We start from the raw sequence: 25496 nt of genomic DNA, 5'->3' as shown, positions 1-25496 counted from the left end.
AATTCAACCTGCTCTGAAGATCGTCAACATTTCAGTTTTGTACATTTTTTTTCTTTATCTTAGAGAAAATATTCTATTTCTTTGAGATACTGAATTCTCTTCCTAAGATGTAAGTCGTAGCCATCAGAATTAATACAAAAAACTCTTGAAATATTTCAGTTTCTGTACAATGAATCTAGACTATAAGAAAGTTTTTTGGAATAGAATTACAAAAAATAAAGAACTTTTCCATGATATTCTAATTTTTTAAGATGCAACTATGTGTTCAGATCTGTTTAAACGCTGCTTGATCTGTGCAGATTTCTCTCCTGATTCAGAGCAGAACACTTCTTCACTGGAGGAAGTGTTATTATGGATTATAGACTCTATGTGTTTGAATTAAAATCATCTTAATGCTGGATGTGTTTCATCTTTTGTCTTCTCCAGATGTTCACTGATGGACTGGAGTGCTGTGGATTATTGTGATGTTTTTATCAGCTGTTTGGACTCTCATTCTGACGGCACCCATTCACTGCAGAGGATAAACATTATAGTATAATTATAATATAATACTAATATAAAATGTATAGTATAATTTTATAATTTCTTTGTTATAGAATTGTATAATTTTACGATATAATTTAGCCTATAGTTTAACTCGATGTTTTTCAACATGAAAGAGAAGGTAAAATGATAGCAATTCATCTTTTGTTTTAAGCAGAGATGACAAGATTCAGACAGTCTTTACTCTGAACCGATCACAAAATACAATTGTTATGTACTATGTATAAAATATAATATAATATAATCTCTCTCCCGTGTCTGGAAGAGCTCGGTGACTTTTATTTTGAAAGCGCGCCGCGTGATGACGGAGTTCCGTCCGTGACTCCAGCTGCGCTCATGGCGTGTTTCTTCAGGAGGCGCGTTGCGCTACAGGTACAGCAGAGCTTTCAGCCGCTCACACACACACACACACACACACGGCGCTGATCGCTCTTCTTGTGTTGCAGCTCGCAGAGGTGTGTGGACTGTCTGAAGAAGTGTTCATACCGCTCATCTGTGCAGTGCCGGTGTCAAAGAAACAGTAAGAGCTCACCGTGTAAAGCACTCCAGCAGCAGTCCTCAGCTCCAGCCTTGATCACACACACCTGCGACTCGTTCAGGTGTGTGTGTGTGTGTGTGTGTGATAAGTGCTGGAGATCAACTCTGCAGGGCCAGAGCTGAGGAGCCCGGCTGTGAAACACTTACACTGTCCCGTGTTGAGAGAGATCAGGAGAGAGTGCAGAGGCTCTTTCTTCAGCCTGAGGTTTATTCAGTTCACTCTCGGTGTGAAAGGGCCTTTAGCTGCCAAAAATATAACACTTGGGTTTTTTGTTATTCAAAAACAAATAAGCAAGCCCAGCTTAGGTGACGAAATGTACAACAAAGATAATAATGCATTACTTTCCATATCGAGGAAATATAAAACATTTTTAGTTACACGCCAGGATGTGATGTGTGTGATGTGTGTGTGTGTGTGTGTGTGTCATCCAGAGCTCATATAGTACTTGCTCTTCAATGACAGTCATGAATGTCTGACAGGGTTCTGCGAGTGTTAACAATGTATTCCACAAAAGAAGGCCTTAACTCTTAAATCAAAGGAACAAAGTCTTTCATTCACGGTCATGGCATTGAATTATGCATGCATTGAAAAAAAAAAATAATTCATTAAAATGAATGGAGATCATTTGGAAGTTGTATTTTCAAACTCTGAAGTGTTGCTAATATGCCTCTTTTTCAGTTCTCTAGACATTTAGAAAACATACTGATATATCGTGTTCCCGTTTAAAAGGTCTTAAATGTTCCTTCACGCACCTCTGTCTGAATTTAACTGCATTACAAACATAAAGCCAGCACACGGTCTCTGGGCGCTCCATCAGTCTGGTGTTTGTGTGTCAGGTCTTCTGCTGATCTGCGTGTGTCGGTGAACAGTCTGCTGCAGACCGGAGCTGTTCCTGCTGACCGAGACCTTGCAGGGCAAACACAAGCCCTGGCCAATCAGGTGAGCCCATGGAGAGCAGTGCTCACAGAAGAACTCAATTATAGTTCATAGGAACATTCATTAAGCTCTCCGTTACAGATGTGACGCTTCATCTGGATGTGTTTGTGATGCTGCTTTTACTCTGCTGGAAGTGTGTTTCTGTGAATGTGTCTCTGCTCCAGATGAAGCGGGATGCTGTAGTGGAGGAGGTCTCCGCTGCTCGAGGAGTGATTCACTTCAGATTAAACAGACTCGTCCTGGCACAGGTGAACACACACACACACACACACACACAGTTCATCCTTCATGTGTATGATGTCTTTACCCTGTAACACTCTCAGTCACATCAGTCTTCTCTCTGGTGATGTATACAGGATTTGTCCAATCATAACTCCGCCCCTTCAAGCTCACGCTCCTCTGCAAACATGTTTGAGAGCCACGCCCACGTCTAAATATCCAATCAACAAGCCTACACTTCCATTACACTCAGAGAGATCCCAGTCCTCTGTTTCACTGAGCCTTAGTTTCCAGTTCAAGTGTTGTGTGCTGTTTCAGAAACTCTTAGAGCAGCTGTGTTCAGAGCCGGACGGCTTCGGCGTGAAGAGTGAACTTCTGCGTCATCATCGGGGAGGAAGAGCACTGGTGGAGTTCAGGTGGGGTCAGTCGTGTGACCAGCGCAGAACTGACCACTTCACTTCTGTTTTGCACCAGGAATATTTAGATCACCTGTCAAAAGAGAAAGACCAAGACCAGATCAAAATCAATAAATACATACATTTGCAATCAAAATGATTCAACCCCAGAGAGACTGTGATACTTTACAAATGTAAGGTTTTCCGAAGATCCAGAGTTTTTAAAATTGCATCTATATAACAGTTTAGTGGCATGTAAAAAGTGACAACATCAATACGTGAGATATTTATGAGCTGTAGGATTTCTTTGTAATACAGCTGTCATAATTATTCAGTCATTTATTTGTGTGCTAAGGTAAAGAACTGAAGAAGTCTTTGGGAACTCTTTATATTTCTCAATCTTTTAACCTCTGGTAGTGACTCTCTCTGAGAAGTAAATCACAGTTTCAAGGCACCTGATTGGCTGTTCGTTACTGATGTCACACTTTCATGTGTGTGTTTATTGGAGGTAATAAAGAATAAAAGATTCTCTACAAGATGTAACTTTTTGTAGTAGCTTTTTATAGTAAAAGTTTAGAGGCAGTTTTTTCCACCAGCCCTGCATTATCTGAATCACTCAGATGTGTTAATAAATACCTTTTCTAGAATGGTTTACTGATGCGTTTGTTGAATTGTCTGGGTTGAACTGTCAAAAGGACTTGCAGATCAGAGAGGGTTGGTTGAATGATTTTGATTGCAACTGTAAATACAGTATTCATCATCAGTAAGCTGTACACTGAATGTGATGTTTTAATATCTCCGTCTTCGAACATTAGCTCTTAGTGAAGTCCATGTGTCCATGTAAAGAAGCCTGGATTGTCATGTAAAAACTGTGAAAAGTGGTTGACTCGTTAGCTTACAGCATGTTTTGATGTTTTTCTCTTTGCTTATAGTTCTCCAAACATCGCTAAGAAATTCCACGCCGGTCATCTGCGCTCAACTATAATCGGTAAAGTCTTAAAGGGATAGTTCACCCAAAAATCGAAATCATGTCATTAATAACTCACCCTCATGTCGTTCCAAACCTGTAAGACCTCCGTTCATCTTCTGAACACAGTTTAAGATATTTTAGATTTAGTGCGAGAGCTCTCAGTCCCTCCATTGAAGCTGTGTGTACGGTCTACTGTCCATGTCCAGAAAGGTAAGAAAACCATCATCAAAGTAGTCCATGTGACATCAGAGGCTCAGTTAGAATATTTTGAAGCATCGAAAATACATTTTGGTCCAAAAATAGCAAAAACTACGACTTTATTCAGCATTGTCTTCTCTTCCGTGTCTGTTGTGAGAGAGTTCAAAACAAAGCAGTCTGGATATCCGGTTCACGAACGAATCATTCAGTTCACCAAATCGAACTGAATCGTTTTAAACGGTTCACATCTCTAATACGCATTAATCCACAAATGACTTAAGTCCATGTGACCCTCTGATGTCACATGGACTACTTTGATGATGTTTTTCTTACCTTTCTGGACATGGACAGTAGACCGTACACACAGCTTCAATGGAGGGACTGAGAGCTCTCGGACTAAATCTAAAATATCTTAAACTGTGTTCAGAAGATGAACGGAGGTCTCACGGGTTTGGAACGACATGAGGGAGAGTTATTAATGACATAATTTTGATTATTGGGTGAACTAACCCTTTAATTGTCAAACGCAGTGCATTTCTGTGAACTGGCTCCAGTAGAGGGAGTGCTGGTGAACACCATGTTCTCAGGTTAATTATTTGCAGTGTTTGTATTGAATGGATGATCTTTTGTAGGAAACTTCATTGCCAACCTAAAGAAGGCCTTGGGGAAAGAGGTTATTCGAGTCAATTATTTGGGTGACTGGGGAATGCAGTTTGGTAAGTCATCTGTTACCATTATTAAGCTGGAGAAGTCGGTCAGTTGCGTCTGGCTTGTTGTTTGTCAGTGAGCTGGTTTGAGCCGGTGTGTGCTGAAGGTGGCTGGTGTTTGCAGGTCTGCTGGGCGCAGGCTTTGAACGCTTTGGCTCTCAGGACAAGCTGAGGACGCAGCCGCTGGAGCACCTGTTTGAGGTCCGCTCTTCTGTTTCGTTTGCACTGGCCCAGGCCGGATGGAGGTGCATGCCCTCAGATCTGTTTGTCTTCCCGCTGTGGGCTGCAGGTGTATGTTCAGGTGAACCGCGAGGCCGAGTGTGATGAGAGCGTGCGTTCGGCCGCCGCAGAGTTCTTCAGACGTCTGGAGCGGCGCGAGGATCAGGCCCTAGCGCTCTGGGGACAGTTTCGGGAGATCACGGTGGACGAATATAAACGCATCTATCAGGTAAAATCAGTTCTTATTCCTGAGGGGTTTGTGTGTTCATATCTAGACTGGGAGTGTCAGCGCTCAAAACTAGAGCTTCACTTGAGGAACTGCATGCATTGGTTAAGCATTGTGTTTTTTTTTTTTTTTTGAAAATTTTATTTAACTTTTTTCAAATACAATAACAAACATCCAACAAAACACTAATGAAGCAACAGTGACAACAAAAACCACAACAAAAAGAAAAATAAATGAATAAAAAATTACAAATGGAGATACAATGAAAAACAGTTAGAAAATTAACTATGAAATCAAGACATGTGGTATATTTATATAATTCAAAAAGGGTTTCCAGATTTTATAAAATAATTCACCCTTGTTTCTCATTGAATATGTGATCTTCTCTAAGGGTACACAGCTGCAAATCTCCGACAACCACATTCCAATAGGCACGTCAGTGTCTGCTTTCCATTTCAAAGCAATACATTTTTTAGCTATTATTAACAACATTTCAGTAAGCTTAATAGCTTGTCTGTTTCGGAGATTAGAATTGGTAAAATTGCCTAATAAACATACCTCTGGATCCATTGGAAAGTCAGTTCCATGAATCTGTGATATACTATTACATACTTGTACCCAGAACACCTTAACTTTAGGACACAACCAGGTGGAATGCAAAAATGTCCCTTCTTCTGTACCACATCTGAAGCAGAGGGGTGAAATACTGTTATTAAATGTATGTAATCTAGATGGAGTATAGTAAAGCTGGTGTAAAAAATTAAACTGAATTAATCTATACCTAGAATTCAAGGTTGATGTGACCCCATCTTTACATAATTCACCCCACAGGTCTGCATCTATTCTTACCCCCAAATCCTGCTCCCATCTCTTTCTGGATTTATCTAGGTCGTCTAAAGGCTGATTTGAGATAAGAGCTTCATATATTCTAGAGATAGTTTTATATAGTGGTTTATCGGAGTAACAGAGTTGCTCAATAAATGTCAAATCTGGTAATTTAGGATAAGTTTTTGCTTTGACTCTTAAACAATCTCTTAATTGTAGATAACTAAAGAATTCTTTATTACTCAAATTATATCGATTCTTTAACTGTTCAAACGACATTAAAACATCACCATCAAAACAATGCTCTAACAGTGTAATTCCTTTATCTGCCCATATCTTAAAATTTTTGTTTTGTTGACACATTGGTAGCAATCTGTTCCCCCATAAAGGTGTTTTAGGGGAAAGAAAATTATCCTGTCCCAGCAGAGACCGCAGTTTTTTCCAAGTCTGAACTGAATGTCTAATCATGGGATTATTAGTTCTTGTTTTAATCAGTCTATCATCCCATGTATATAAAATATTGGCAGGACATTCTTCTTTTATCTCAGATTTCTCCATATTCAGCCAAGAGGGAAAGGGGGTATTAGCAAACATCTGAGCTAAGTACCTGGATTGGGCTGCCCAATAATACATCTTAAAATTGGGAAGTCTCAGTCCTCCTTGCTTATAATCCAAAGACAGTTTATCAAGGCTGACCCTAGGTGTTTTACGATGCCAAATAAATGATCTTATTAACTTATTAAGAGAAGTGAAAAATGAATTAGGGATTAATATTGGAAGAGATTGAAACATATATAAGAATTTGGGCAAAATATTCATTTTAACAGCATTTATTCTACCAAGTAATGTGAGTGGTAGATCCATCCAGTTGGTTAAATCTCTACCCACCTTCTCTAAAAGACTGGCCAAATTGAGTTTATAGAGATTCTTTAAGTCACCATCTACCTGAATACCCAAATATTTAATTCCAGTAGGAGAGCACTTAAAGGAAAAGCCGTCCAGTGCAGTAGAGTCGAACCCTGATAATGGCAAAATGACACTCTTGTCAATATTCACTTTGTATCCAGAGAAAGTGCTATATAATTGTAACACACTCTGTAGATTTGACAAAGAGTCTATGGGGTCAGTAAGAAATAAAAGAATATCATCTGCAAATAATGATATTTTATGCATTTCAGGGCCGATTCCAAAGCCTTTTATATCAGAGTTGCATCTAATAGCCTCGGCTAGAGGTTCGATAGCCAGTGCAAAGAGAGCTGGGCTTAGGGGGCATCCTTGCCTACATCCTCTGTACAAGGGAAATGTAGCAGAAGTAATTCCATTAGTAACTATTTTTGCTTTAGGAGATTTATAAAGTGAATAAATTAGGTCAATATATGCAGCTCCAAATCCAAATTTTTTCAGCACTTCAAAAAGATATGGCCACTCGACGCGATCAAAAGCCTTTTCGGCATCAAGAGAAACAGCTACTCCCGGTATGCGTTTTTCTTTAGCAGTATGAATGACATTGAATAGTCTCCTCAAGTTGTTTGCTGAAAGTCTCTCCATTACAAAACCAGTTTGGTCTGGGTTAATCAGCAGAGGAAGACGGGTTTCTAACCTCTTGGCTATCATTTTAGTAACTAATTTATAATCCACATTAAGGAGAGAAATTGGCCTATAGGACGCACATTTCAGCGGATCTTTACCTTTTTTATATATTACCGAAATTATTGCATTGGAGAAAGAGTCTGGAAAACACTTGTCCGTCCTAGACTGGTCAAGTACTTCCATCAAGTATGGCACAAGCAAATCTTTAAAAACTTTATAAAATTCGGATGGGAAGCCATCTTCACCCGGAGATTTATTATTAGGCATTATAAGAATGGCTTCAGTCAACTCAGAGGCAGAAAAAGGCTGATCCAAATCAAACCTGTCCTCCTCTGAAAGACATGGTAAGTGGATTGAGGATAAGAAAGAATCCATTTGTGTACTATCTGTACATGCCTGAGAAGTATATAACTCTGTGTAATATTGCTTAAATGCATCATTAATCTCTACAGGAATATATGTTTCCGCGTTACCTGTATTTATGGCATTTATCGTTCGTTTCTGTTCATCACGTTTTAATTGCCAGGCCAAAACTTTATGTGCTTTCTCGCCAAGCTCATAATAACGCTGATTAGAACTAATAATAGCCCTCTCTGCCTGGTAGGTGTTCATTTTATTATACTCCATTTTTTTATTAAGTAATTCCCTATAAACATCCTTATTCTGATCCTTATGGTATAGTTTTTCAAGTGCTAAGATTTCGGATTCTAGCTCATTCAATTTGGATTTTTTTGATTTTATTAACCCCTTAGTATATGCAATACAATGGCCCCTAAGATAAGCCTTTAAAGTGTCCCATAATATGAAGCTATTAGAACAAGAACGTTTATTTGTAGACGTAAAAATATCGATTTGTTCTCTAATAAATTTTTGGAATTCCAATTGTCTAAGAAGAATTGGAATTAGCCTCCACCTATAAGTTCGTCCTATTTTTTCTGGGATGGACAGTGACATTACAAGGGGAGAGTGGTCACTCAATAAACGAGGAAGATATTCAACATCCATCACACAATATAAAAGTTGGGTGGATAACAAAAAATAATCTATACGGGTGTGTGTATCATGAGGATGTGAATAAAAAGAGTAATCTCTATCTTGTGGATGTTCATGCCTCCAAACATCAGTTAGATTTAAATCTCTCATAAAAGCAGTGGTTGATTGAGCTGCTTTAGAAAGAGGCAATGGTCTGGTTGAAGATCTATCAAGTACATTATCAAGACAAAAGTTAAAGTCCCCACCTACCAAAAGTGAGCCTGATGATTGAGCGATTTGAAGGAAAACATTTTGCATAAACAAGTGATCATCAATATTTGGCGCATATATATTTAACATTGTCCACTGTTCAGAGTACATATGTCCTTGTATCATTACATATCTTCCTGACGGGTCGAGTACCGATTTTGTAACTGTAAAAGGGATATTTTTATTTATCAGTATAGCCGTTCCCCTTGACTTAGAATTAAACGAGGATGCAAACACTTGACCTACCCATTCTCTTTTTAATTTTTTATGCTCAGAATCCGTTAAATGGGTTTCCTGCAGAAAAACTATTTCTGCCCCCAACTTCTTAAGGTACATATAGACTCTTTTTCTTTTAACTGGACTATGTAGACCCTTAATATTAAATGTCACAAATTTCAAAGGCTTTGTTGTCATGTATAATCTATGGTATCAAAATCACCATATAAAACACCCTTATAAAAATTAAACATTATCCTGATTGATCCACTGTCACCCTGTATTTTAAATGTTGACATGTATCTCTCCGAAAAGGAAATAAATAAAATAAACATGATAATAATAGTAAAAGAAATACACATATAAACACAGAAACCCTGCTAAAGCTGCTGAACCAGAACTATCAGCAGCTGAGTGGAAAAAAACCCGTTGAGAAACGAATAGCTCGCACTTCCTTCCCAAGCAAAAATGAAGGGCTACCCCCGAGCTCCCTTTATATTTAAAACACACTGATATAAGCAACAGTCATTTATAATAATAACCCAAACATATTGAACTCTATTAGCTACAAATCTAATCAAGTGCAGCCGCCCGTCAGAGAAAAACTGTCCAAGTCTGTTTTTTTTTTTTTCAGTCCATTATCAGATGAAGCCCCTCACTGATATTGTACAAGGAAAAGAGAAAAACAAAATACAGTAGGCCCAACTCAATACTTGGGGAAAATAAACCAAAATAGGCCTTTACCCATTCAAAAAATAAAAATAAATAAATCGCAGGCGACCAAAGAATATTAAGTAAAGTTCCCAAAATATCAGTTTAACAATCACTCACCCGTCCAGATCTAACAACTAATCGCTGAGTCAAATCGATCTGGGACAAGTATGAGACTGTATCCATCCCAAAACGTCGCACACTCCGCCACGTCAACTACAACTTCAGTCACGTTCCGACAGAAACTTGAGGGCTTCGTCCGACGTGTGACAGAATCGTGTTCCACCATCCTCCGTAAAAATACGAATACGAGCGGGATATACAAGATGACAATTGACATTCTTCTCCTTTAATGCCTTAAGCGCTGGAATCATCCCTCTTCTGCGGGTCATCACGTCTGATGAGAAATCCGGGAAAAAGCTGACTCTCTTTCCATCAACAGAAATTGGTGCTTTGTCTCGGGCGATACGAAGGATACTTTCACGGTCCTGGAATCGCAGAAGTCGAATCAGGATGGGCCGCGGAGCCTTTCCCGAGACTCGCACTGCCGGAACGCGGTGTGCACGCTCGATGACAATTGGAGCGCCGAAGTTCTCTTCTCCCAACACGCTCGGCAGCCATGTCTTAAAGAATTCAACCGTTTCCCGACCTTCAACTCCTTCACTCAGTCCAATCAAGCGGATGTTATTTCGCCTGTTGTAGTTCTCTATATATTCCAGCTTATTTCTGAGAACCTCGTTTTCTTTTTTGATGAGATCGAGAGACCGCTCACTTCCCGAAACTGCATCTTCCACATCACTGATTCTTTGCTCGGCCGTAGTGATCCGGCCTTGCATAGACGAGACAGACATGGTCAGGGTATCAATTGAACCCTGAATGGAGTTGCGAAGTTCCGACATTTGAGAGATCAGCTCTTGCTTAACACTCCCAATGATCTCCCGAAACTCTTTCAGCGCGGCGGCGAGAACCCCCGCTGAACTTTCCCCCTCAGAGACGATCCCCTCAGCAGCCATTTGCGGAGACTTTCTCTCAGTAGTTTCGGCGGCTTTATGCTCATCTTTCCTGGGTTTTGGTCGACGCTCCATTGTTCCGCGTTGCACACAAGTATCAGATATTTTTCAGAACTATTTGGGCAATGCTTCAGTGTTTAATTCAACATATATTAGGTGATTTCTAGAGAGCTCTCTTGGATACGTCTAACTACCTCGAGCGCATCACGTGACTCCAAGCATTGTGTTTTTAAAATCATATTTGCATTTAGGATTTCTTATGCACATGGAAAAAGACCCATGCTCTCTGGATATTTGATATTGATCCATATTGAATGTATTGCATGTTGATTTTTCTTAAGTCTCTCTCCAATAATGCTGTAAACTCAGCAGGAAGCCCTGTCAAGTCACGTTACTTTAATATTAGGCGGCTGCATATATGCAAATAAAACACCTAACCCTGAAAAAATTCTAACAAAAGGTTTCTCAGCTGTTTTTTGTAGTATTAGGTGTCCTTAATAACATACTAAAAGTTTACCAAAGTTTGACCACTAGAAAGGTGTAATTTTCAAGATGGGCAGGGAGCTCTTAAAATATCCTAACTCCTTCATTATTTGACTTAGTCAAGTAATCTTGGTGACTAACCCCATGTTTTCTGGGTCTGTGAATCCATTGGACTTGTCTAAATTGCACTGACATGATTACATACTTATGAAATACATGATTTTGTGAGAATACTGTAAGGTTTTATCATTGTTTGGGTTGAACCAGAGATGTAAACAATTTAGCCGATGTCATGTAACTCCTACTCAGTATGTGTTTTTTTGCTAAAACACTTGATGTAACAGTTATTGCACCCAAAAGTAACTTAAATTTGAGTTGTATAACTTTGATCATAAACATCCCTGTATTAGCCCGAACAGAGGCCTGTGTGTGAAACCTGTAAAATGGTCACTCATTTCAATTTTAATAAAGTAATACATATGTAATGCATCCTCTATAGATGTTTTTAGAGTATAAAGGTGGCATTATACTAAACCCAACAAAACTAAATTCACAATTTTCAGCAATTCAGAAGATGGTAGAAGAGAATACTGACATCTGATATTGCTTGACTCATTGTAATGTTGTTGGCAGCACAGTGTATATTATTTTGCTCAAAATTCATCCTTGACTACTTAAAAAAGTTATTTTATTTTTTGTAATTTAATTCAAAAAAGTAAACTTTTGTATATTCTAGATTCATTGCACACAAACAGAAATGTTTCAAGAGTTTTTTGTTTTAATTCTGATGGTTATGACTTACAGTTTAGGAAAATAAAAAATTCAGTATCTCAAAAATTTGAATATTCAATTTTGAGCTTGATTAGTTTAATAGATTAATTGTGAGTATAAATACTGGATACCTCTTGGGCTAGTTCAGAACATGCATCCACAATTATGTGAAAGACTAGTGACCTGACAGCTGTCCTGAAGATGATCATCAACACCCTCCACAAGGAGAGTAAGACACACAAGATCATCGCTGAAAGAGCTGCTGTTCACAGAGTGCTGTATCGAAACATATTCATAGAAAGTTGACTGGAAGGAAAAGGTGCAGAAGCAACATGGATGACCACAGTCTTGGGAAGATTGTGAGGAAAAGCTAATTCAAGAACTTGTGAGAGCTTCACAAGGAGTGGACTGAAGCTGGAGTCAGCGCATCAAGAGTCTCCACACTCAGACGTCTTCAGGAAAAGAGCTACAGCTGTCACACTCCTAGAACCAAGACACTCCTGAACCAGAGAAAACATCAGAAGCATCTCACCTGGAGGAAGGAGAAGAACTGGACTGTTGCTCAGTGGTCCACAGTCCTCTTTTCAGATGAAAGTACATTTAGTATTTCATTTGGAAATCAAGGTCTGGAGGAAGACTGGAGAGGCACAGAATCCACAGTGTGTAGTTTCTGAAGTCAGGATGATTAGGGTAGTGAAGTGAACAATAGATACCACAGGAAAACCGTAAACAGGAACAGCTAGGGGAGGCCACTGGGAAAGCTTCAGGAAACAACTGACAGAATACTTCACAACAGAGGGGCAGCAAAACCAGGCTGATGGAGAAGACCACACAAGACACCGTAGAGCAGAGCTCACACACTTGACCACTGACTCTGAAACAGACCAAGTGCCAGGCAGGTAGAACCAGGTCAGGAACTCGAACACAAGACTGGACAGGACAAAGCTCCACAAAAACACAAATTAAACAGAAGACAAGGAAAGATATAAGCCAATGAACTAATAAAAGGTTAAGTAACAAAATAATAAATTACCAATTTAACCAACTTAGAATAAATCAAACAAAACCAAGAATCAAGACTAGAAAAACTAAATAAATATTACAAATAAAAGCCAAAAGCAAGAACAAACAAATGACTAAAATAAGGAGCAAGACAAAAACAGAACTACAAGGACACAAGACCAACCAGACACGGACACATATTCAGCCAGAGACAGAGGGGGTGAGAATGACCATGAATCAGCGAACACAAAAGGGTAAGGGGCACTATAAATAGGGAGGAAAATACACGAGGGACAGGTGAGCACAATAAGACTAATCAGGCTAACAAGAGGGTGTGGTAAAAAGGAAACAAGGAGGAGGGGCTAAAGGAGCACATGACCGAGAAAACAATTAACAAGGCCATGTGCTGACACTAGACACAAGAAACAAAACATAAAACAAAGTGACAGTGCAAAACCCTGACAACCTACCTACAGTGCCAAAACCACTTTCAAGTGATTTGCTGACCATGATATTACAGTGCTTGATTGGAAAGCCAACTCACCTGACCTGAACCTCACAGAGAATCTATGGGGTATTGTGAAGAGGAAGATAAGTAACATCTGAAAAACAATACAGAGGAGCTGAAGACCCCATCAGAGCCACCTGCAGTGCCACAGACAGTAATTGCAAAAGGAGCCCCAACCATGTATTGAGCGCATAATTAAACCTACTTTGGAGATCTTGAACATTTCTGTTTTGTAAATCTTTTTTTGATTGATCTTTGAGAAAATATTCTAATTTTTTTGAGATACTGAAGCTGCAAGTCGTAACCATCAGAACTCAAACAAAAAACTCTTTAAATATTTCAGTTAGTGTGCACTGAATCTAGAATATAAAAAAGTTTGCTTTTTTAAATTAAATTACAAAAAAATAAAGAACTTTTCCATGATATTCAATTTTTTTTTACATGTACCTGTACTTAAGGGAAATTGTACATATTTTTACCATAAATATGCCTGTAACCAACTGTTTTAATATATAATTGGACTTGTAATCACTTATCTATCATGCAAATATGCTAATTAGAATATCACATGGCCAAAACATGTATCAGGCACCAATATTTCTGCTCTAGGAGGAATACAAAGGAGTAATGGTCATTTTAAGGACCTGGCGGCTGCCATTTTGAAAATGGGGCCTTTCTTGGAGTCAAACTCTGGTAAACTTTTAGTATGTTTTTAAGTACATTTGATACTACTGTAAACCACTGAGTAACGTTTTGTTAGAATTTTTTGGGGTCAAGACATATTTGCAGCTGATTATATCAAAGATTGAAATTAACGACAAACTCATAAATCCTGTTTATTTTCATGTATAATTAATATTCAACACTCAAACAACAATGTTTAAACTGAACTTCTTTGAAGAGTTAACACAGGGTCTGAATATACTGAGTGTGTCTCATGATTATAGAAAGACATGTGACCCAGACACACACTGCTAATGATGGAATTATGTTTCTAATATAATCGTTTAAACTTTGTCATAAAAGCTTGTTATTATGACAGCGGTATGTAAATATACAGGGTTTCTCGAAGTAAGGCCTTAAAAAGAGTAAAAAGTCTTAAATTGACAGCATTAAATGTTGCATGCATTGCAAAAAGGAGCATTTTCCTCAGTATTTTTGTCTTGTTTTCCAATATGGCAAAAATGGTATCTGAAAATCTTCAAAAGCTATTAGCATTATTTTTTTTTTTTTACTTCATTATAGTTTTTGACCACTAGGCTGCCCCGAAACTTTGAGTACTGTCAGGCCATGGTGCTGAACACACTTACCGAATTTCAAATGATTTACGTAAATATAGCAGATTTTAAAATAAAATAAAATCTAGCATTTTACGACCAAATTCAGAATGGCAGACATGGAAAAATTGGGCATCATTCGCCACAGTATGCTGCTCCGAATCTAAATTGACTTGTGATTTTTGGCTAAAGCATTCAGAAATTATAAGCACAAATAGCCTCAGGGCATGGTTATCATAACACCAAGTTTGGTCTGAATTTGGCAAAGCCTCCTCTGATCTGGCAAGCTTGTCGACGCAATTCGTTTGTGCAGATGAACCGTCTAGGATGAGTTCTAAAAAGAAGGTTTTTTGAACTATTAAAAATTGTGAAAATCTTTACCTGTAGAATTGAAATTTTGGAGTGTGTTTCAGAGGAGAACATTGTCCTGCTACACCTCACGGTTCATAAGTTATTAGCATAGACATGAGTGAAAATCTGGATGAGTGGTGGCGCTAGAGAGTTGGAGTTAGAGACACCAAATTAGCTGTGGTTAATGTTGAGCCTGTCCTCCATCAGTGTGCCAAATTGTATAACTTTCCCGCGAGTTGTTCTGTGGGCTGCCATAGACTCGAGCAGGAGGAGGAATAATAATAAGAAAACAACCTTCGGCGCTAGGCTCCTACAGAAACCACCAGTCCAGCCCTAGTGTTTCCTGTACCTTTGAGACTTGGGTGTATGCTGTGATTGTGTCTGACTGAGTCTGTGCTCTCTCAGCGTTTAGGAGTTCACTTTGACCATTACTCTGGAGAGTCGTTTCATCACCATCAAACCCAGAGTGTGCTGGACGAGCTGATGACCAGAGGACTCTTAAAGACCACCCAGTACGACAACACCTCTCATTCTAACAGTAATAAAACCTGGAGAAACACTTTTCCAGCACTACAAAAACACACAGGCCTAAACTTGAGATTTCTGTATTTGAATTGCAAATAAAATTTCCATTATTTTGGGTTACACAGTTTTAACAAACTTGAAGGAATACTTCACCCAAAAATGAAAACGGTCTCACTCTCAGTCCATCTGAGATCAGGATGAGTCTGTTTCTTCATCAGGTGTGGAGAAATGTAGCACTGCATCAGTGTCTCATCAATGGATGCTCTGCAGTGAATGGGTGCCGTCAGAATGAGAGTCTGATAAAAACATCACAATAATCCACAGCACTCCAGTCCATCAGTGAACATCTGGAGAAGACAAAAGATGAAACACATCCAGCATTAAGATGATTTTAACTCAAACACATAGAGTCTATAATCCATAATAACACTTCCTCCAGTGAAAAAGTGTTCTGGTCTGAATCAGGAGAGAAATCTGCACAGATCAAGCAGCGTTTAAACAGATCTAAACAAATCTGTGTCTGGATTTTGATTTTGTGTACTTTTCCACTGGATTGATTATAGAGTCAAACATGCAGCTTATCACTTCAAATTAAAATGTTTATGTGAACTATTCTTTCAAAGGGCATATTTGTCAGTCAGACATCATGAATTGAGACTTCTGAAGTCAGAAGATCAGGGTTTGGTTTGGTAACTGCTGGTGACTGGTTGTTGAACAGGAAGGGCACGGCTGTGGTGGATCTGTCTGGAGCGGGCGACATGTCGTCTTACGCCACACTGGTGCGGAGTGATGGGACATCTCTGTACATCACCAGGTGTGTCACACACACACACACACACCCGCTGAGTTCACGGAGTCGTGACACGTGTCATTTCTGTTTGCTTTCAGAGACGTGGCAGCAGCACTGGACCGGAAGCAGAGGTTCGGGTTTGATGAGATGATCTATGTGGTAAGAATCAGGGATGCCACAATTCTCAGTCTAATATAGAACCTTTTGGTACGACGTCCACGGTTCAGTCTGTACTTGAGCATTACTATGCATTTGTTTTTTCTCTCCGAATTGTCTCTCTTTGTGTGTGTGTCTGTGAGTCTCCCCGCTTATAAAACAAACAAAGCAAAAACATGCCGAACATCTTCCAGTGTAATGACTAATAATGAGAAGCATTTCTAAACCTGTTAATCAGCAAAACAGAACATGTTTTGAACCCACCGGCTTCAAGTATGAATGAAATAGACATTACCCATTTATTACGCTCAGTAATGGCCAATCCATCCTATTTTGGGAAAAAAATTGAAAAACTAATACTTCTCTCAAAAGAAATTTGAAGTAGACATTGTTTTGGTAATTTGTTTTAAAAATTGCATTGTAAATATATATATATATATATATATATATATATATATATAAAAACAGTGATGTGCCATCAGAACTGAACCAAAAACTGTGGTTAAAACCATAACTGAGGTATTGAACCGTTGGCTAACTGTACTGTTGCATCCCTCCCTAGTAAGAATTGTCTGAAATCACTGCTAAACCACACAACTTTTTGACCTTCCCTCTTTAAGACGGATAAGAGTCAGACCGTCCACTTCCAGCAGCTCTTTCACATCCTACGAGCCATGGGACACCAGTGGGCAGAGAGGTACACACACACACACACACACACACACACACATATATATATACACATTCGCTGCGAGGCACAATGGTCAAAGATTTCCATTTAGCATCGTATTTACATAGAAAAGCTATTAAAAAAAAGCAAACAGCTCAGAGTAATCACAACATGTCAGTAAGAATAATATGATTGTCAGAAGGAATTTACCGGGATTTTTGAAAAGGTCCTGTTCACACATGATCCATTAACAATATTTTACCATTAAAGATTATGTGTTAAAGGGGCTAAACTCTTCCTCTGCAGTTTGGGTTGATTAATTAACGATCATCTGGGAAAACCCACTTGGTTTGTAACATAAATCATTTAAACCTACACCAACACAGGATAATACATCAACATATTTCTAAATATGCGATTTATTGTACATCGCAATTTCAAAATAAAAGTTTCTGACTTTGCAATGTGGCCAAATATTAAGATTAAATGGATTTAAACGTTGTTGAATCACATGAAACATCCCCAGGCCGTTGGTGCTCTCTGCAGGTATTTGTTATAATATAGGCATATTACATTGTGTATTTAATAGTGTTGTTAAAAAAACCATGTACCATGATTTTGATACTTTGAGTGCAATTATTATTGCCTCATCGTTACTTTATATATATAGTTGTATTAAAGCCTGTTTTTCCACTTAGTTATATTTGTATTACTACAAAATATCAGATTACTCACTTGTTAAAATAATCAGATTACTTGATTAGCAAAATTATCATTAGTTAAACACAAGATTAAAACATTTCAAAATACAACTGCATTGTTTTACTTTTTGTACAAATGTTTTGTCATTTGAAAATTTCTTAAAGTATTAAAACATTGTTTTGTTCCAGTGAACCAAGTATCACCTTGAGAGCTAATTGTATTGTCAAATCCCTAGTGTCTATGAGCGTGATAAAGCTCATAATTTTCCAAGTGTATGACATACCTTTCATTCTTCAGCTCAATCATATAGTCATGAAAAAAAATCAGTTTGAAGAAGTAAAGTAACTTTGCCATAGTATCCTTTCAAATGTTAAAGTTGCCACAGTCATTGCATTCTTTGCTTGTGCTGCACTATATTTCTCCAATTTTGTTTTATTGGTTTATTTATTACAATTTTAAAGATAATAACAATATTGAATAATAAGTGAGATCAGATTTCTATCCTTGAAAACCAGAAAAGTAGTGCAAGTCCTATGAAAGTCCTAGAATTGTAATTTGCAGTATCTGTACGGACCCTGTTTAAGTTACCAGTTCTTGGACCATTTGAATGTTTTTGTTGTTTTTTGAACTGAACTGTCTTTGTATATTTCCTATTTTATATTCTTTCCTAATAATTAATCTACCATTATTTCCTATTTTAATGAGTAACTTTCTTGGTATTGCTGTTTTAAATAACCCACCATAATCTGTAGTTTGAGCTAGGGCTGGGCGATATATCTAACGATATGATCATGCGCATCTAGTCAGTAAATCTGGTTCCGTGATTACCGCTAAATCGCCATCACCTGCTTATAATTGGAGCGGCATTTAATAGACAGAGCCGTAGATCACTGACAAGCTACGCAATATCGCGTTCATTATCCCAAATGAATCGCCTTCGATAATAAACGCGATATTGTGTAGCTGGTAAGTGATCTACAGCTCTGTCTATTCAAATGGAGAGGCATTTAAAGCAGGTGATGGCGATTTAGTGGTAATCACGGAACCAGATTTAGTGACTAATTGCGCATGATAATTTCGTTAGATATATCGCCCAGCCCTAGTTTGAGCCTTTCAAAGGCTAATGTCAATGGCAGATACGTTACTAATTAATTTCAAGGAAAATAATTTTCTTTTTTTGTTTGCCAAATAACCCTGTGTATGTGTCCGCCCCTGCAACCCACAAGCTCTGGAAAAAAGTTCAGCCTCAGGATTAGTTTTTTCCTTTAACCCCTGCAACTGAGCGAATGACACATAATGACATTTGTCATAAACATGCATTAAAATATCCTTTATATTCATGTGTCATGTAATGATTAATAAGGTGTCATGTTAGTCTTATGCAGACCCCTCCTAATAAAGTGTTACCTTTGCTTCTTATCATGCTTGATAGAATTTTCACATGGTCTACTATAACACTAGACAAAGGATACCAGGAAAAAATGGTTGCTGCATTAAATGTGTTAATATTAATTGCAAAATTAACATGTTCATTATGACAGCCATAGTAATTACATAATGTGTGTATGTGTTTGTCTCTCAGGTGTGTTCATGTGGCGTTTGGGCTGGTGCAGGGCATGAGCACACGCCGCGGGGAGGTGGTGTTCCTGGAGGATGTGCTGGAGGAAGCACGCAGCAGGATGCTCAACAACATGAGACAGTCAAGCAGTGAGAGAAAAGATATACGGATTACCCTAACCATGACTGACCAACCATAACAGATCAACCCTAACCATAACTGATCTTTCTTAACCATAACTGATCATTCCTTACCATAACTGATCATCCCTAACCATAACTGACTACCCTAACCATAACCGATCAACCTTAACCTTTAACTGATCATCCCTAGCCATAACCAATCATCCCAAACCATAACCGATCAACCCTAACCTTTAACAGATCATCCCTAGCCATAACCGATCATCCCTAGCCGTAACCGATCATCCCTAACCATAACCGTCCATCCCTTACGGTAACCGATCATCCCCAGCCATAACCGATCATCCCTAGCCGTAACCGATCATAACTGATCATCCCTAACCATAACTGATTATCCCTAACCATTACTGACTACCCTACCCATAACGGACTACCCTAACCTTAACTGATCATCCCTAACCATAACTGATCATTCCTAACTATAACTGATCATCCCTAACCATAACTGACTACCTAACCATAACAGATCAACCCTAACCATAAACGATCAACCTTAACTATAACCGATCATCCCTAGCTGTAACCGATCATCCCGAACCGTAACCAATCAACCCTAACCTTTAACCGATCATCTCTACCCGTAACCCATCATCCCAAACCATAATCGATCAACCCTAACCTTTAATCGATCATCCCTAGCCATAACCGATCATCCCTAGCCGTAACCGATCATCCCTTACTGTAACCATTCATCCCTTACCGTAACCAATCAACCGTAACCGATCATCCTGAACCATAACCGATCAACCCTAGCCGTAACCGATCATCCCTAGCCGTAACCGATCATCCCTAGCCGTAACCGATCATTCCTTACCGTAACCGATCAACCTTAACCATAACTGATCATCCCTAACCGTAACCGATCAACCTTAACCATAACTGATCATCCCTAACCGTAATCTATCATCCTTAACCGTAACTGATCATCCCTAACCATAACTGACTACCCTAACCATAACTGATCATCCCTAACCATAACAGACTACCCTAACCATAACTGACTACCCTAACCATAACTGATCATCCCTAACCATAACTGACTACCCTAACCATAACTGATCATCCCCAACCATAACTGATCATCCCTAACCATAACCGACTACCCTAACCATAACTGACTACCCTAACCATAACTGATCATCCCTAACCATAACTGACTACCCTAACCATAACTGACTATCATAACTGATCATCCCTAACCATAACTGACTACCTTAACCATAACTGATCATCCTTAACCATAACTGACTACCCTAACCATTACGGACTACCCTAACCATAACTGACTACCCTAACCATAACTGATAACCCCTAACCATTACTGACAACCTAATCATTACTGATCATCCCTAGCCATAACTGACTGCCCTAACCATAACAGATCATCCCTAGCCATAACTGACTGCCCTAACCATAACTGATCATCCCTAGCTGTAACCGATCATCCCTAACCGTATCCGATCTAACCGATTATCCTTAACCGTAATTGACTACCCTAACCATAACTGATCATCCCTAACCAATACTGACTACCCTAACCATAACTGATCATCCCTAACCAATACTGACTACCCTAACCATAACTGATCATCCCTAACCATAACTGACTACCCAAACCATAACTGATCATCCCTAACCATAACTGACTACCCTAACCATAACTAACTAACCTAACCATTACTGACTATCGATCATCCCTAACCATAACCGATCATCCTTTACCAAAACCGATCATCCCTAACCATAACCGATCATCCTTAACCATAAGTGATCATCCCTAACCATAACCGATCAACCTTAACTATAACCGATCAACCTTAACTATAACCGATCATCCCTAGCTGTAACCGATCATCCCGAACCATAACCGATCAACCTTAACCTTTAACCGATCATCCCTACCCGTAACCGATCATCCCAAACCATAACTGATCAACCCTAACCTTTAACCGATCATCCCTAGTCGTAACCGGTCATAACCGATCATCCCTAGCCGTAACCGATCATCCCTTACGTAACCATTCATCCCTTACCGTAACCAATCAGCCTTACCGTAACCGATCATCCTGAACCATAACCGATCATCCCTAGCCGTAACCGATCATCCCTAGCCATAACCGATCATTCCTTACCGGAACCGATCAACCTTAACCATAACTGATCATCCCTAACCGTAACCGATCATCCTTAACTGTAACCGATCATTCCTAACCATAACTGATCATCCCTAACCATAACTGATCATCCCTAACCATAACTGACTACCCTAACCGTAACTGACTATAGTAACTGATCATCCCTAACCATAACTGACTACCCTAACCATTACTGACTACCCTAACCATAACTGATCATCCTTAACCATAACTGACTACCCTAACCATTACGGACTACTCTAACCATAACTGACTACCCTAACCATAACTGATCATCCCTAACCATAACTGACTACCCTAACCGTAACTGACTATCGTAACTGATCATCCCTAACCATAACTGACTACCCTAACCATTACTGACTACCCTAACCATAACTGATCATCCTTAACCATAACTGACTACCCTAACCATTACGGACTACTCTAACCATAACTGACTACCCTAACCATAACTGATAATCCCTAACCATTACTGACTATCCAAACCATTACTGATCATCCCTAGCCATAACTGACTACCCTAAACATAACTGATCATCCCTAGCCATAACCGATCATCCCTGACCGTAACCGATCTAACCGATCATCCTTAACCGTAACTGATCATCCCTAACCATAACTGACTACCCTAACCGTAACTGACTATCGTAACTGATCATCCCTAACCATAACTGATCAAATTTGATCAAATAGCAAAAGGAAAAAATCCATGATAATGTTTATGACTTTCCAAACAAGGAAAATATTTTTACATGAGAAGCGAGATGTCAAATTGACTTCCGCGGAACCGTCACGTGTCCCTTTATTCGTTCATATGTTCATTCATTCATTAATTAACTAATTCAGTCATTCATTCATCTAACATGACAGTAACACAAATGGAGAGGATAAACAGTAAAAAGAGTAGAATGTATTGAATCAGCTCAGTGTAAATGAAATCTTCCAAATGGAAAGCAGTGATCACTTGGCAGCCTCTGTCTGGCGTCAGTGATTAGTTTGTAGATAACCGAGGCTCTTGTATGTTGTGTAGCTTCGAAAGAGCTGGAGGAGCCGGAGCAGACCGCAGAGAGGGTTGGGATCAGTGCTTTAATCATACAGGTACACACACACACACAAGCATGTCTCTGCTCGATGGTGTGAGTCATTGTCCTGTGACCTTTAATGCTTGACTTCCTGTTGATACTGGTGACATTCAGACTGTCATCGTGTTTTATAGCGTGCTGATGTTTATTAAAATGTGTTTGTCAGGACTTCAGAGGGCCGCTGATGTCTGACTATAAGTTTGATTGGGACAAAGTCCTGCAGGCTCATGGGGACACGGGTGTGTTCCTGCAGTACACACACGCCCGACTCTGCAGGTACACACACACACACACACTGTAAAACTACCAAGTGGCTCGTTTTATGATGTTCAAACATTTATAATCCGCCTCTCTGGAGTCTGTCCTTTTTATTGAACGATATCTGTGTCTAATGAACTCCAAACTGTAGGATGGATCAGATTAAAGGAAAATAAATAAATAAATGTTCTGAGAACGAACTCCAAGAAGAGATTGTTTCTTCATCAGATTTGGAGAAATACAGCATTGCATCACTGTCTGAGTATCGGATGCTCTGCAGTGAATGGGTGCCGTCAGAGTCCCGTCAGCAGTGGCTCAGACTGGGGATGTGTTTGTGTTCACAGTTTGCTGAGAAGACATGTGCATGAGACATACTCCTGCTCTGACGTCTCTCCTCTGGTGGACAGCAGAAGTGTCTCGGTTCTCCAGCACCTGCTCAGGTGAGCTTCACCTTCATCAGAGCAGGGTCAGATGAGCCTGTCAGCACTGGATCTCAGGAAATCAGTTTATCTAATATATATATATAAATACATGTATACAAATATGAAAAAATGCAAGGATAAGCTACTTTTAAATATGAAAGTAAACCTCCAGTAGCTGAGAGTCTTAATGAGTGAGTCACTGAGTCGTTCATTCAGATGATTCGTTCAGACGGCTGATTCATTGAAGAATGAAGAAAGTGCCTGTCTTTATGAATGGACCACTGAATCAGTGTCTGTGTGGCTCAGAGATCCACGACTGTTCTGCCGTTATCATTGTTTGAACTATCTTGTTAACCAAATCGAGCAAAAACGGTCACGTGAGACTATAGTGTACTAAAAACTTGTTTGACCCCTTATATAAAGTCAATGTCTAATTTTCAAAACTGTATTTCAGGGAGAACTGCACTGTTATAAAACCAGAATCATTCTTGCTGAAATCTCGGTGCTTCCCTATTTAGATGAATGTTCATCTTCTCTTGTTCAAAACAACTTTTTGCTAGACTTCTGTTGCGGTGTTAATTTCTGAAACTCTTGCTGTAAAAGCTATTGTTTAATTGAAAAGCTCCAGAATACTTCTGCAGTCAAATTTACTTCTACTTAAGAAACCAGTCTCTGATAACGGCATATAAAATGATGTTTTGGAATTTGCAACAGAAGCGTATGATGAGATAGATGCATGAGAAACAAGTCCAACACGAGATGGTTGTAAGGACAGAAAGTGGAGAAATGTCTGGGGATGTGGTATAAAGCACTCCTCTTTGCTTCCTCAGTTGTTATTTTTCTATAATCAAGAGGTTCATGTTAATTATTCATTACTTGTCCCAGTGTTAGGAGTGGACGGCTGAGGTTGACCCATAATGTTTCTATGACTAATTATAATCCTGTTTACATTTATGATGACCAACATGCAGTTTTTTGATACAATAATGAATATTCATGTCAACAACAATTTATCTTAAAAGTAGAAATGACATTTTTTAAATGAGCACACAGCAGCAGTAGATGTGGACTCTGTTGGGTCTGAAGAAGTGATGTGTGACGCTGTTGTGCTGATGGTTTGCAGATATGATGAAGTGCTGCTTCAGACGGTGAATGAGCTTCAGCCTCGACCCCTGGTCAACTTCCTCCTGACTCTCAGGTACACACACACACACACACATGCGCTCAGGTACACACACTTCAGCAGGAGGACAGGTGTGTGAGCAAGGCCTGTGTGTCTGAGATGGGTCTGCTTGGGCAATGAGTGCAACATTCAAAATAGTCCTTTTCTAAACAAGATTCAACTCATTTTTAAACTCTACATCGACAAAATGATGAACAGAGAATGCACATTGGTGCTTGTTGAAATGGTTTTATTATAAATACGAAAAAAATCTAACAAATGTACCATTAATACAGATGCTGTGCCATTTACAGCATCTGCCATATTTCCTCATTGACACCCACAACTTTGAAAAATTAAAATGCAGATTCCCACTTCTGATTATGACTGTTGATGTTCGTGCACATTGATTATAAATCTGATCATTGGGCACTCACACAAATTTTCTGTCCTCTTTGCATTAATGTAATATGAAAAGCAACATCTATCTGTAGAAACATTGTGAAAGTAAACCGTAGATAACAGGCACTGGTATAAACCGAGTTCAGGATTCATGCCGAAACCTCCAGCGCTTCTGATCAGGTTCTGCTGTGTTCTCAGTCACCTGGTGGCCGTGGCTCATCGAGAGCTGCCCGTGAAGGGAAGTTCAGCAGCCGTGGCTCAGGTAAACACACCTGTAATGTTTCGGATCGCCGGCTGTTATTGCAGCGATGTGCTGATGATGAAGTCTGCTTGTCCTCAGGCCCGGCTGTGTCTGTTCAGCGCCGTCCGCTCCGTCCTGGCCAACGGCATGAGGATTCTGGGGATCACGCCGGTGGAGAAAATGTGAATCTGTTTGTTAATCTTGAAATTAAAGTCTTTTACCTTGGTGT

The 25496-nt window shown here is 39.2% G+C and overlaps 1 protein-coding gene across 2 annotated transcripts; it reads left to right on the top strand.

Moving 5' to 3' along the window:
• Positions 1–833: 833 nt before the first annotated feature.
• rars2 (arginyl-tRNA synthetase 2, mitochondrial) lies at positions 834–25493 on the top strand. 2 transcript variants are annotated; one of them, XM_059499256.1, is made up of 20 exons: positions 834–915; positions 990–1063; positions 1918–2020; positions 2182–2265; positions 2555–2652; positions 3564–3619; positions 4432–4515; positions 4631–4707; positions 4796–4954; positions 15343–15449; positions 16181–16276; positions 16351–16411; positions 17029–17105; positions 19363–19487; positions 22731–22798; positions 22949–23058; positions 23385–23480; positions 24586–24660; positions 25225–25288; positions 25367–25493. In XM_059499256.1, the coding sequence occupies exons 1-20, from the start codon at positions 880–882 to the stop codon at positions 25451–25453; spliced, it is 1737 nt and encodes a 578-aa protein (XP_059355239.1). In that variant the 5' UTR covers positions 834–879; the 3' UTR covers positions 25454–25493. The 2 variants fall into 2 exon arrangements, with proteins under 2 accessions (XP_059355239.1, XP_059355238.1); XM_059499255.1 differs by having other exon boundaries at positions 25225–25493.
• Positions 25494–25496: the final 3 nt, after the last annotated feature.

The sequence above is a fragment of the Carassius carassius genome, chromosome 18 (assembly GCF_963082965.1).
Source record: "Carassius carassius chromosome 18, fCarCar2.1, whole genome shotgun sequence".
In the NCBI taxonomy this organism is placed as follows: Eukaryota; Metazoa; Chordata; class Actinopteri; order Cypriniformes; family Cyprinidae; genus Carassius; species Carassius carassius.
This window is presented reverse-complemented; position numbering and strand designations above follow the sequence as displayed.

Excerpts from the sequence above, each read along its gene's own strand:
- rars2 (XM_059499255.1), top strand. The coding sequence starts at position 880 with ATGGCGTGTTTCTTCAGGAGGCGCGTTGCGCTACAG. Across the intron at positions 3,620-4,431 it reads TCTGCGCTCAACTATAATCG|GAAACTTCATTGCCAACCTA; the intron begins GTAAAGTCTTAA and ends GATCTTTTGTAG. Across the intron at positions 22,799-22,948 it reads TCAGTGCTTTAATCATACAG|GACTTCAGAGGGCCGCTGAT; the intron begins GTACACACACAC and ends TGTGTTTGTCAG.